The sequence below is a fragment of the Piliocolobus tephrosceles genome, chromosome 4, assembly GCF_002776525.5.
Source record: "Piliocolobus tephrosceles isolate RC106 chromosome 4, ASM277652v3, whole genome shotgun sequence".
Classification (NCBI taxonomy): Eukaryota; Metazoa; Chordata; class Mammalia; order Primates; family Cercopithecidae; genus Piliocolobus; species Piliocolobus tephrosceles.
The window spans coordinates 170,689,324-170,703,266 of record NC_045437.1 but is presented as its reverse complement, the minus strand read 5'-3'; the positions used below and the strand labels follow the sequence as shown (position 1 = coordinate 170,703,266).

General features: G+C 36.8%; 1 protein-coding gene across 6 annotated transcripts in view; it reads left to right on the top strand.

Moving 5' to 3' along the window:
• Positions 1–13,943, top strand: part of DMXL1 (Dmx like 1) — a 174,868-nt gene that overhangs the window by 19,748 nt on the left and 141,177 nt on the right. For all 6 annotated transcript variants that reach the window (XR_002727748.3, XM_023197351.3, XM_023197327.2 and 3 more), the window contains 3 exons: positions 4,354–4,479; positions 7,966–8,037; positions 10,945–11,023. Coding sequence is in view for 5 of the 6 variants with exons in the window: in XM_023197351.3 (XP_023053119.2) it covers positions 4,354–4,479; positions 7,966–8,037; positions 10,945–11,023 (277 nt within the window). In the remaining variant the exon portion in view is untranslated. The remainder of the gene's footprint in view (positions 1–4,353; positions 4,480–7,965; positions 8,038–10,944; positions 11,024–13,943) is intronic.

The following is a 13,943-nucleotide window of genomic DNA, read 5'->3' as shown; positions in this document are numbered from 1 at the left end:
AGTGATCTGCCTGCCTCAGCCTCCCCACATGCTGGGTTTACAGGTGTAAGCCACCATACCTGGCCCCTTTTAAAATTATTATGATACCTGTTATGGTGATCAGTGATCTTTGTTACTGTTGTAATGGTTGTGGAGTGCCAATGAACTGTGCTCCTGTAGGACAGTAAACTTAATAAATGTTTTGTGTATTGTGATTGCACCACCAATTGGCTTTTCTCTCATATCTCTTTTCTGCTCAGACCTCCCTATTCACTGAGACACAATGATATAGAAATTAGAATAGTTACAACCCTACAGTGTCTTTTAAGTGTTCAAGTGAAAGGTCTCTTCCTTTAAATCAAAAGCTAGAAATGATTAAGTTTAGTGAGGAGGATGTGTCGAGATGGGCCAAAAGCTAGGCCTGTTGTGCTAGTTAGCCATTGTAAATGCAAAGGGCAAATTCCAAAGGAAACTTTTAATAAAAGTTCTGCTCCATTGAAGACATGAGTGATAAGGAAGCAAAATAGCCTTGTTGCTTATGTGGAGAAAGTTTGAGTGATCTGGCTAGAAGATCGGACCAACCACAACATTCCTTTAAGCCAAAGCCTAATCCAGAGCAAGACCCTAACTCTTCTCAATTCCGTGAAGACTGGGAGAAGTGAGGAAGCTGCAAAGTAAAGTTTGAAGCCAGTAGACGTTAATTCATGAGGTTTAAGGAAAGAAGTCATCTTTATAACCTTTAAGTGCAAGGTGAAGCAGCAAATGCTGACTGATGTAGAAGCTTCAGCATGTTATCCGGAAGATCTAGCTGAGATAATTCATGAAGGTGGTTATGTGAGAGAATGGATTTTAAAGTAGATGAAACAGCCTTCTGTTAGAAGAAGATGCCATCTAGGCCTTTCATAGCTAGAGAGGAGAGGTCAGTGCCTGGCTTCAAAGCTTCAAAGGACAGGCTGACTCTTGTTAGGGTTTAATGCAGTTGGCAACTTTAAGTTGAAGCCCATGCCCATTTACCATTCTGAATATCTTAGGGTCTTTAAGAATTATGCTAAACCTATTTTGCCTGTGCTCTACAAATGGAACGACAAAGCCCAGATGACAGCACCTCTGTTTACAGCACAGTTTACTAAATATTTCCAGCCCACTGTTGAGACCTACTGCTGAGAAAAAAGATTTCCTTTCGAAATATTGCTGTTCATTGGCAATGACCTGATCACCCAAGAGCTCCGATGCAGGTGCACAAGGAGATTAATGAGGTTTTTATGCTTGCTACCACAACATTCATTCTGTAGTCCGTGAACCAAGAAATGCTTCCAACTTTTAAAGTCTTATTTAAGAAATATATTTCATAAGGCTGTAGCTGCTATGGATAATGATTTCTCTGATGGATCAGGACAAAGTAAATTGAAACCCTTCTGGAAAGGCTTCACCACTCTAGATGCCATTAGGGACACTTGCAAGTCATAGGAAGAGGTCAAAATATCAACATTACCAAGAGTTTGGAAGAAGTTGATTTCACCTTCACAAATTACTTTGCGGGGTTCAAGTCTTCAGTAGAGGAAGGAACTGCAGACTTGCTGCAATTTTTTAAAATTTTATTTTTTATTTTTAGACAAGGTCTTACTCTGTTGCCCGGGCTGGAGTGTAGTGATGCTCACCACAGCCTTGACCTTCTGGGCTCAGGTTATCCTCCCACCTCAGCCTTCTGAGTAGCTGGGACTACAGGTGTGCGCCACGGCAACCAGCTAATTTTTTGTGTTTTCTGTAGAGGCGGTTTTGCCATGTGGCCTAAGCTGGTCTTTAACTCCTGGACCCAAGCGACTCGCCTGTCTTGGCCTCCCAAGGTTCTGGGATTACAGGTGTGAGCCACCACACCCAGCCAAGTTCAGTAATTTTGTTTGATTTAAAATTTACCAAGACAACAGAGACAGCTTTGTAACTTCTAGTACCATCTCTGAGGAAAAGTCAAATAGTAGTAGTATGATGCAGCAGCAGCAAAAGAACAAAAGTAATCCAGAGCTAGATAAGTCATTGAATGATGAAGTGGTAATTGTGTTATTAGTTGGTGTTTTCCTCTGTATAGTACTAAGTATTTATTTTTGGGATTACTTTACATTTCTCAACTCTGCAAGTGTAATACTCGTATTAAATAGTAATTTGTGTGGTCCTTCAAAATTAATACAGACTTGATGTGGGAAAATTTTGGGTCATGTTTGACAAAATACTTGCAACATAATATCTGAAATTAGGTAGATAATTTCATGTATAACAAAGGTGAAGTTATGAAGACATGAGTTTTTTATTCCACTGAAAGGAAACTGAAAATGTTGTTTAGAAGGGAGCAAATCTAAATTGTAAACATGTAAAATTCAACACAATATTTTGAGAAACAGTGACAATTAGAATTCTCAAAATTTAATATCAAGGAGAAAAATTAGTTTCTAAATTATTTGAAAGACAACTTCTCTTAAAATTAGCCTTTGGAATTCATTCTTGCTAATGGTCTTATGACAAGTCTTATGACCCCATCATGGATATTTATATAGGAGAGGAGATCATCATGTGATTTTTTGTTTGTTTGTTTGAGCCAGTTCTTTTCGCTTTGTGATACTAGTGGAATCATACTTGATTATTCTTTCTTATTTTTAGGTGAAATTCCAGGCAAACATGTTAAGTAGGGAAGGCCCTGTTGGTGCCATGGAAATAGCAGGAAACCAAGAATCAAGAGATCAGGTTCTGAAGCCCACTATTAAGACGCTATCAACTTATTTGGGCCTTCATTTTCTTTTCCATATAGCACATTCATTTGTATGTTTTCTCAAGTGCCATTTTAAATACTTTTTGATAGCATATACAGAATAATTTTGGTTTTGGTAGGAATTAAGATAAAGTATATATGAAGTATTTTTATTTTTTGAGACGGAGTTTCACTTTTGTTATCTAGGCTGGAGTGCAGTGGCCTGATCTCAGCTTGCTGCAGCCTCCACCTCCTGGGTTCAAGCAGTTCTCCTGCCTCAGCCTCCCAAGTAGCTGAGATCACAGGCATGCACGACCACGCCCGGCTAATTTTGTATTTTTAGTAGAGACAGGGTTTCTCCGTGTTGATCAGGCTGGTCTTGAACTCCAGACCTCAGGTGATCTGCCTGCCTCCGCCTGCTAAAGTACTGGGATTACAGGCATGAGCCACTGCGCCCAGCCTGAAGTATAATTTTTAAATATATATGCTTGTGCAAAAATGAGGAGCAAGTAGAGAGTTGATAAAATCTTTATGAACTCAGGTTGGAAAACAGTTTGTGTTAAATGTTTTATTATTGTAACGTGTTCCAGCCTATAATATGAATCCTAGGAGAACAACCATGTACCTGTAATGGAAGAAACTCCTGTGATCAAAGAAGGTGGTAGGGAAAAGGACACACAAAGAGTTCTAGTTGAGAGAGTTATGTTAACTGTTGTAAAATTGAAAAAGAGCTATGAAATGCCTGCCAACAAGTCTTGAACTGTGTATATTTTCTTTTGTTGTGGTGACTGTTTTTGTGAAATAAAATGTTTCATTTATTCCATTTATAAATTATTAGCTGCATTCTAGGCCCTTGTTTAGAATTGAAGACGAGAGTAGAGAACAAGATGAACTTGAATCCTTTTTGGAATTTAACTTTTAATAATAGATATGGACAATAAACAAGACATTTAAAAATTGTGATATATGCCATGAAGAAAATAAGCTGTAATGTGATAGAAAGTAATGGGAGAGATAGTGGTTGAGAACTGTGACCTGAATGTTGGAAAGCAGCTAACTAGAAAAGACCAGGCAGATAAACACCTTGAGATGGAAAAAGGAACAGAAACAAGAGCCAACTGAGAGAAGGAAAGAATAGCCTGAGATGGGTTTATAGAAGGACCACCTTTTAGGATATTGACCATGGTAAGGTGTTGAGATTTTATTCCAAGTGCAGTGAAAAACTATTGAGGGGTTTAAGCAGGGAAAATTACTTGGTGCAGTAAACATTTTTCAAATATCACTCTTTGTGGAAATGCATTAGAGGGAGGCAAGAATGGAAGTTCACTATTAATAGTAGGACAGGAGAGAAATATCATGGTTTGGTTTAGACAAGGGTCATTCACTGGAGATGAAAAAAGTGGACAGAGTTGATGCATATTTTGCAGATGGGACTGACAGAATTTGCTAATAGGCTGTATATTGGGAGGTAAGGGAAATAGTTCTAAATACAAGATTTTTTTTGAAGAAAACATCTAAAATTGGTCTTTTAAAACATTTGTTCTCCCTGACTTAAAATATGATAGTTAATACTAGTATTCTACATGGTAAATGTTTCCTTGACACTTTTATCATTTTTATTTTATTTTATTTTTTAGGCTTATGCATCTGGATGTGACATTGTAATACTGGGAAGCGATTTTGAAAGATTACAGATAATCCCAGGAGCTAAACATGGAAATATTCAAGTGGGATGTGTAGACTGTTCAATGCAACAAGGCAAGGTTTGTAATCTTGTAATATACAAATTTGTTTGGAGTATGGTTTTTGTCAGGATAATCTCTGAGGTATGTATTTCCTATTGAATTAGAGACTTGGCTTTGTTTCAAAGATAGTGTAGCTAGAAAAATTTTTGGCTCTCTAAGATGCATTCTAAGAGTGCCAGAAATTCTGTTCTTATATAATTTTAAATTATAGCATCATCTTCTCTGAGAAAGAAATATAGTACTTACTGATATAGAATGAGTCTAAAGCTTCAGTATTTAAAAGGTGATTGGATTGGGGGAAAGGAGTAACAGTAAATCTTCAACATTTACAAATAAACTAAAGGAAATGATTTAGAGTTTTTTTTTTTTGTTTGTAAACAGGTAGTTATCTCCTTGTAACTTCTGTGTAACAAGGGCTGTGTAACTTTGTGGAAATGAAAAACTCTTCTAGAATTTATAATATTCTAAGCCCGTAAGAAAAGTGAAAAACTTTATCTGAACTTCTATTTGCATATGAAAAGTAAAAAGGTAACCTTGAAAGTAAAATAGTAACAACAAAAACAGAAGAAACAAAGTAGAAAATTTTTCTAGATGGGGTTAAATACAGTTCCTGTAGTACCAGAATGAGGAAGTCATACTAGCAGGCAAGGCAGCATAATACATAGCTTAAAATAACTCCATGTAGACATAGATGGTAAGGCCTATGTATAGTTGCAGCTAGACTGGGCTGAACTTTGCAAATATACTCGTATGATTCCACTAGAACATTTTGTGTAAGGAATCAAAGTCGTCATATGAGTCCATGAACCCAATCATTTGTTTTTAAATCTAATCTTCATTTGAGGTAAACCTTCTAGTATTAAAAGTTGCTTCCTGGGACTTAAAGATACTAATTATAAAAGGAGTTTCTGTTTTCTCAATCTTTACGTATTTGTTGGACTACTATTCTTTTTGTTACATGGTATTCCTTCCTTTTAATATAGTTACAAGTTTCCCCTATCTTTTGTTGAGGCCTCTGATGACTTCTTGCTATACAACAAAAATGCTCTTTATTATGGAATGCTGAAAATCCTTTATTTTTTAATTTTTTTTTTCTTTGAGATGGACTCTCGCTCTGTTGCCCAGGCTGGAGTGCAGTGGCGCAATCTCGGCTCACTGCTGCCTCTGCCTCCCGGGTTCAGGTAATTCTCCTACCTCAGCCTCACGAATAGCTGGGATTACAGGTGCCCGCCATCATACCCAGCTAATTTTTGTATTTTTAGTAGAAATGGGGTTTCACCATGTTGGGCAGTCTGGTCTCAATCTCCTGACCTCGTGATCCACCCTCATCGGGCTCCCAAAGTGCTGGGATTATGTGAACCACGGCGCCCAGCCTATCTTTGAGATTTTTATTTTCATTCTCTTCATGTTTGCTTGATCTCCTAGCTCTTCTGTTCTATAATCTTTCTTAACTGTATAAAAACTTGCTTAATACTATCTAGACTCACATGGAGTTGGTTAATGTTAAAAATCTAATTTAATACTTTCCAATATGGGCTATCTTTTTGTGATAGACTATATGACAGTCCAGGTTAGCATGAAGAAATCATGGCCAGGTGTGGTGGCTCATGCCTGTAATCCCAGAGCTTTAGAAGGGTCAAGGTGGGCAGATCACTTGAGACCAGGAGTTTGAGACCAGCCTGGGGCAACCCTATCTCTACAAAAATAAAAATAAAAAGTAAATACCCGGATGCGGTGGTATGCTTCTGTAGTTCTAGCTACCCGGAAGCTGAAGTGGGAGAATCACTTGAGCCCAGGAGTTCCAGGCTGCAGTGAGCTCTGATTGCACCACGCACTGCAGCCTGAGTGACAAAGCAAGACCCCATCTCTAGAAAAACAAAAAGAGGAATTAAGAAGTCATTTGGTTTTATAATCATTCTAATGAAGAAATATTTTCTTCATTTACAGATATCGGTATTATCATAGTGGTTCCTTAAAGTGTCAGGAAGAAAATTGGCAGGTTCTGGTACCCGGGGACTTTTGACTGCATTTAAGAAGGAAATGTTCTTTGGGAAGCCAAGGCAGGTGGATCATGAGGTCAGGAGTTCAAGACTATTATGGCCAAAATAGAGAAACCCTGTCTCTACTTAAAAATACAAAAAAAAAAAAAAAAAATTAGCTGGGCATGGTGGCAGGCACCTGTAATCCCAGCTACTCAGGAGACTGAGGCAGGAGAATCGCTTGAACTCGGGAGGCAGAGGTTGCAGTGAGCCGAGATCCCGCCATTGCACTTCAGCTCGGGCGACAGTGTGAGACTGTCTCAAGAAAAAAAAAGGAAATGTTAACATCATAGGCACCTGTATTTTTATTACTGCTGGTTTTTTCTTTGTGCTGTACTACCACCTAATTCATTTTTCTGAGAAAATTAATCCTCATTTATCCTGTTATTCATCAGCTTCAAAATATTCTTAGCCCATTACCTTGGAAAAGTTCAAATTGTTCACCTTGGTGTGAGGCATTTTACAACCTGGTTCAGAGCTGCCTTTTTAGTTTCAGGTACTCTATTCTGTTATAAGGAGCACTCTTTTCGTGGTGGGATGGTGGTCATTCGCCTCTAAACATATATTGCCTCTTTTAGTGTTTACACCTGTGTTCATACTATGCCCTATTTATAAAGTTGAAGACTTGCTGCTTTTTGAAATCTCACCCATAATTAAAGGCCCAAATTAACACTTCCTCCAGATCAGTGCAGCACAAGTGACATCTATATTCTAAGAACTCAGAATGCTTAAAATATCCATTCACAGTTTTTTCTCCGTATGTATGTTGTGTCCTCATTTCTTACCTTCCTCTTTACTAGATCATATGTTCTTTTTTCTATCCCTGATTCATTCGTTTAATCTCTGTCTGTCTGTCTCTCTCTCTCTCTCTCTCTGTTTGATTTCTAATATTTTGATGTTCTTCATATGAGACTCACTCAAATTTTAGTAGTAGTTACCTTATAAAACAGAGCTAGGAAAGGCTATGATCCATCAATTTAAAGAGTAAATTCAAAGGATAAATAAAGTAGAATATGTTTTAAAATGTACTCAGGAGTTTCCAGAGGAATAGACCTAAGTTATATTTTTAAAACATTAATATACACTGACAGAATTATGAATTTTGAGGATGGATGACAATAATTAACATTTACTGTGCATATTGTATGTCACTTATTATATGCTAGGTGTTTTACAAATGTTATTTCAACCCTCAAAATAATGCTGTTAGGAAGATAGTGTTGTACATATTATGAACACTGATATGGAAACTAACGTTTGGAGAGATTAAGTTGCTAGTTACATAGTAAGTAGCAGTTCTAGGATTCTAATGCAGATGTGATAGTCTTCAAAACTGACATTCTTGAGCATCAGTGAGTGAAATTGTGTGTATTGGCATAAAGTTATAGTATTCATTTCTTTGCTTTTTTTTGATTCATAAGTAAGTTAACATATCCCTGATAAGTTCTTTTTTTCTTTTTAAAAGATTGCAGCATCTTATGGAAACGTTATCTCCATTTTTGAACCAGTTAACGTACCGAAACAAAAGAAAAATTTGGTCAGTAATTTATGGTTTCTTCTTTTAGGAATTGAAGTGTGTTAAGTATTAAAAGTGTAAAATCAGAGTGATCATGAAGTACATCGGTATAACTTATATACTATAATGGAACCTACATGTTAAATTCCATTTTGATATTAAAAATATATTTAAATTTTTCATTGGAATAGAGTTAAAATAAATCGTGCCAATGAATTGTTAAAATGCTTTATTATTTTATTTCTGAAATTTTAAATTTTATAATATTTCAAGAGTCAGTAGCCTAAAGTTTGGCACTTACTTTATTGCTAGTATCAAATACTCTTGTCCAGCCATATGTAGTACTTTTTCTTTGTTTTATAATCTACCTTTATACAGATTTTTTGTTTCTTCAGGGCTTAACTTTCTTGCATTATTTAGATCATGTAATACAATCGTTAATAGGTCAGTGAATGTTTTTCTTTATAAGGAAGCTGTACTCAGAAATAGTTCTGAAAACTGGTTACCCAATAGTTTATAAATATTTGGATCATGTTAGTAGATTTTATAGGTTCTTTAATGCTCGTGCCTGTAATCTTCTCTACTTAAGAGGCTGAGGCAGGAAGATTACATAAGGCCAAGAGTTTGAAACCAGCCTGGGCAAGATTTTTAAAATAGTTTAGCCAGGCATGGTGGCGCATGCCTATAGTCTCAGCTGCTCAGGAGGCTGAGACGGGAGGATCATTTGAGCCCCAAAATTTGAGGTTGTAGTGAGCAATGATTGCAGCACTGCATTCCAGCCAGGGTGACACAGAGAGACCCTGTCTCTAAAAATAAAAACAAAAACAAACCATCTGAAAGAAGGTAAGTATAGTGTCATTGAAAGAGCAATATTTTGGGGGGTCATAGGACTGGTTTCTATTTCTGGGTCTATCTAGCTAGTTGGTCTTAGGTAAGCCAGCCTTATGAAATTCTTTGATCAACTCTCAAATTGATTAATATCTATTCAGTGTTGATAGGAATATTATTAGGCTAACATGTCAAAGACCATTTAGAAATACATTAATTATAAAGGGCTAAACTGTTTTATAGCAGACATACCTTTATATATCTTTTGATAGTTTTCATATCATCTTCACTTCGCTCATTAGTATTTTACAAATTACTTCAAACCTAGTTTGTACAGCTATTATTTCTTCTTTTTACGAATAAGGCAGTAGAGTAGGCTCAAAGAATATAGTGACTTGACCAGTGAAACAGCTGTTAAGCCACAGAACTAAGAGTAAAACCATTTTAAAAAATCAAAGTATTGATTCCTAGGTGTGAGCATCCTTTCCTTACTTTGTGTTAATGAAAACTATTTTCTGAGTTAATTGATACTTATCTTTAAATTTCACGGAAGTAGTGTTCACACTTCTAATTTCTATTTGTTTTTATAGATTGCCTAGTGAATCCAATATTTGAGCCTCTTAAAGGCTTAAGAATTAGTAATTGGCAGTACTAAAGAGAAATTTTTTAGGTGATTACCCCACCCAGCCCAGAACAGTGTATTTCAATACTCAATAAGTATTTATTAAATAAAATAAGTGGCTTTTGAAAATCACTGTGTTATGTTAAAATGCCTTTATTGGGAAGGATAAAATAGAGAATTTCAGTGTTTGCCCATTTTCTCCTTTACTAATTATGAATATAATGTGTAAAACTCAAAAAGAGGCTGGTTTATTGGCTTATCAGCACTGACTTTGCAGAAGGGATAATAAAAAACTTGAAGAAGGGCTAAAGTGGATCAAATGGTAAAGTTACAAACTTGAAAGATGTATAAAATCTATGATTCTAGAATATAGTCTCAGAATCTTCAGATCCTTGTAAAAATATTTCCTTTTCTTTGTATATTACGGAGTATTCTTTTAAGATGGTGGTCTTCATGAGAATTGCACATCACAACTACCGTTGGGTATATGTGCCCAGATCCTGCCCTGGGAATTTCTAAATCGGTAGCTGTAGGATTGTGTCAGTGCACTTATATGTCTTGTTCCAGAGAGAGTTCTGGTATGTACTGTGATTGAAAGACATTCCTGCAAGACAGTCTTTCATGAAAGCATATTCTGTAGGTCACCTATGTCAAAATCACCTGGGGTGTTAAAGTACAGGTTTCTGTGCCCCATCCTGAAACTTTTGAACCTGAATTTTTGGACACAGGTCTTGGAAGTCTGAATTTTTAGTAACATCTCAGGCTATTCTTTGTTGTACCAAAGTTTGAGAGCCACCACATTAAGAGAGTATGAGTCTCAATCTGTAATTGGGCTGTGAACTCAGCTTAGTGTAGACCATAGCCTGAATTTAAAAAGAGAATGAAATAGAGAAAATATCAGAGTATGTCACATGTAATAAGGATAAACGTAGGTTGTTTTTATTTGTAAGTGTATGTGTTCTGGGTCACAATACACTGTATATTTCTTACTGATTTGTAGACAGAAAAAAGGGAAAATTTTGCTCTAAGAAGCTGTAAAGCAATAAATTATATAGTAGTATCAAAACATTACATCTTTTATTCTGAATATTCCCATATACCATTATGATCTCAGGTGGAGATAAAACAGTAAAAGAGAAGGAAACATCAAATAGTAAAGCCACAGACACTTTTAAAATTAAATTTTTAACTGTAACTGTAGTAATAATTAATAATTAAATCTGAGGTTAATAAGACTGTTATCCAAGGTAGCATATGGTTATTGGCTATTTATACTAAAGATAGAATCTTGACCACCAGTAATGGATATTCTCTTACATGTCTTCTTTATCATATATTCTCTATTTTTGTTGACTGAATTGAACATTTTGTTATCTTTAAAATTGTGTTATTATAAGAATAGCAAGCGTAAACGTACACATTTGACAGAGAGAAGATGCCAATCATAATGGGCTAAATGACTCTTTTCTTAATTTTAGGAATTATATAGTCAGTGGCAGAAAAGTGGCCAATTTTTTCTGGAATCAATAGCACACAATATAACTTGGGATCCCACAGGTAAGAAAATAAGCAGGATTAACAAAAATGAAATATCATTTGCCTAGTTGTTCTTATTTTTATTACTCTCATGTATTTCACTTGGGCTGTGTGTAAGATTGTGGGGAATACCAAAGAGGTAAAATGGATTATGCCCTTTTAGAGTTTATACTGAAACGAAGACAGATATGCACTGTAAGAAATGAGAGAATGTTCTAAGTGCCATAGTAGGATACCCATTGTTTTTGGAAAGAGATATTTCTCTGGAGAATTAAGGTTTTATTGAAAAGGAGTCTTTGGACCTGAGAGTAAACAGACTTTAGCAATGAAGGTTGAGTAGATGCAGCAGGAAAAAAGTGAAATTTAAGAAAATATATGCCGGTTGTGGTGGCTCACGCCTGTATTCCCAGCACTTTGGGAGGCTGAGGTGGGCAGATCACCTGAGGTTGGGAGTTCGAGACCAGCCTGACCAACATGGAGAAACCCCATCTCTACTAAAAATACAAAAAAATTAGCCAGGCGTAGTGGCGCATGCCTGTAATCCCAGCTACTTGGGAGGCTGAGATTGGAAAATTGCTTGAACCCAGTAGGTGGAGGCTGCAGTGAGCTGAGATCATGCTATTGCACTCCAGCCTGGGCAACAAGAGTGAAAATCCATCTCAAAAAAGAAAAAAGAAATAAAATATAATGAATATTTGTATCAGTTATCTATTTCTGTGTTAGAAAAGCATCCTCCAATGCCGGGCGCGGTGGTTCAAGCCTGTAATCCCAGCACTTTGGGAGGCCGAGACGGGCGGATCACGAGGTCAGGAGATCGAGACCATCCTGGCTAACACGGTGAAACCCCGTCTCTACTAAAAATACAAAAAACTAGCCGGGCGAGGTGGCGGCGCCTGTAGTCCCAGTTACTCCGGAGGCTGAGGCAGGAGAATGGCGTGAACCCGGGAGGCTGAGCTTGCAGTGAGCTGAGATCCGGCCACTGCACTCCAGCCTGGGCGACAGAGCGAGACTCCATCTCAAAAAAAAAAAAAAAAAAAAAAAGAAAAGCATCCTCCAAAATGATGGATGGCTTAAAACATCCATCATTTTGTTGCTTATGATTCTATTGGTCAGGAAGGCTCTGTGGGAATGGCTTGTCTATTGTTCCATGTGGTAGTGACTGAAGCAGTTTATCTGCAGCTAAAAGATCCAAGAAAGGCTTTGTTCATATATCTGGGCCTTGCTGCTTGCCGTCTACTGCAGTGCCTTTGTTCTCCTCCACATGACCTCTTCTATGGCTCTCTCTAGCAGGGCAGCCTGGATTTTACATGGTGGCTGCATTCTGAGAGTGAAAGTGGAAGCTACAAGGAAGTCCCAGACTGTTATTCCTGCCACATTATATGGTCACAAGTCCAGCTAATATTAAGGAATGGGAGACATAGACTCCACCTCTTGATGAAAGATATGGCAAAGTCATATTACATGGGGGCATCACCATAGGGAGACATAATTTATTGGGAGCCATTTTTACCATTCTACAAAAGTGACCGAAGGCACAGAGAAAGAAAGCATAAGATACATTTTAATAAGGATTAGTACTTCACTGGGCTGAGTCTCAGTGGTGGTAAGGAGATAAGACCTTACCGTGTTATAGGAGACCTTTAAAGTCATGCTAAAAAAATTTGAATTTAATTATTTATGGTTGTCTAAAAACTATAGGTTTTCGAAAGAGGCTAGTAATGTAAGATTTATGGTTTTGCGAGATTGGTCTGCTAGCAGTGAGTTAGAAGGGTCAGTGGCAAATGGAACAGGAGAAGGAGCGACCTTTGGAGAGGTTGTAGTCTTGTTAGTCTGGATGAAAAATAAGAACTTATTTCAATGCCTTTTCCATAGTAGGTGCTCAATTAATAATTAATGAATAGTGAAAGGTATACCTGGATGTGAAATGTGTTTAGGCAGTAGAATTGACATTACTTGACAACTGGATTTGAAATTACTTTGAGAGTATCTGTGACCACACAAAGAGTAATATGTAAGAGTTAGAGGTAGTGGAACATAAGGTGTTAATTGGATATGTGGACTTTGAGAAGCTTGTATATCATAAAGCAATGTATAGACATTTGAATCTAGAACATAAAAAGTTATCTTTGGGGCTGGGCACGGTGGCTTACACCTGTAATATCAGCACTTTAGGAGGCTGAGTGGGGAGAATTGCTTGAGCTCAGGAGTTTGAGACCAGCCTGAGCAATATAGGGAGACTCCATCTCTACAAAAAAATTTTTGGAAAGTTAGTCAGGCTTGGTGGCCAGCACCTGAGGTCTCAGCTACTCAGGAGACTGAGGTGGGAGGCTTGTTTGAGCCCAGGAGGTTGAGGCTGCAGTGAGCCGTGATTGTGCTACTGCATTCTAGCCTGGGTGACAGCAAGACCTTGTCTCAGAAAAAAAAAAAAAAAAAAAAGGAAAAAAAAAGTTATCTTTGGAACATAGAAATAGAAGTCATCAGAGAGATAAAAATATTTTTAGATGGTATTGGTAAACTGATTAATGTCCTTCTTTTGTGTCCAAATTTACTATTGTATCTTACCTAAATCATAAGATTTTCTGTTTTAGACTTTTTATGCTTTTTTCCTGCTTTAATATCCATAATATCCTACTTAAATATCCATAATTTAATATCTGTAGTATCTAATTCTTAGAGTTTGAAATCAGTATACCATATTATATCTTACCTACTTTTGTTCCATTCCATACCTGGGATTAATTTTGTATTCTGTATTAAATTCTTAATCTTTTATGGGATATCTTAATTTATCTTCAGTTTATATTAAGCAAAATAAAACTTGTATTTGTTGGTAAGTTCAAAAAGTGGAATAATCAACATATTTAAATGGAATGTTTCATTACTACTTGTGCTTTTTTTTCTTCCCCTGTCTGTGAAACCTTCTATCTAGTTGCTCTACTAT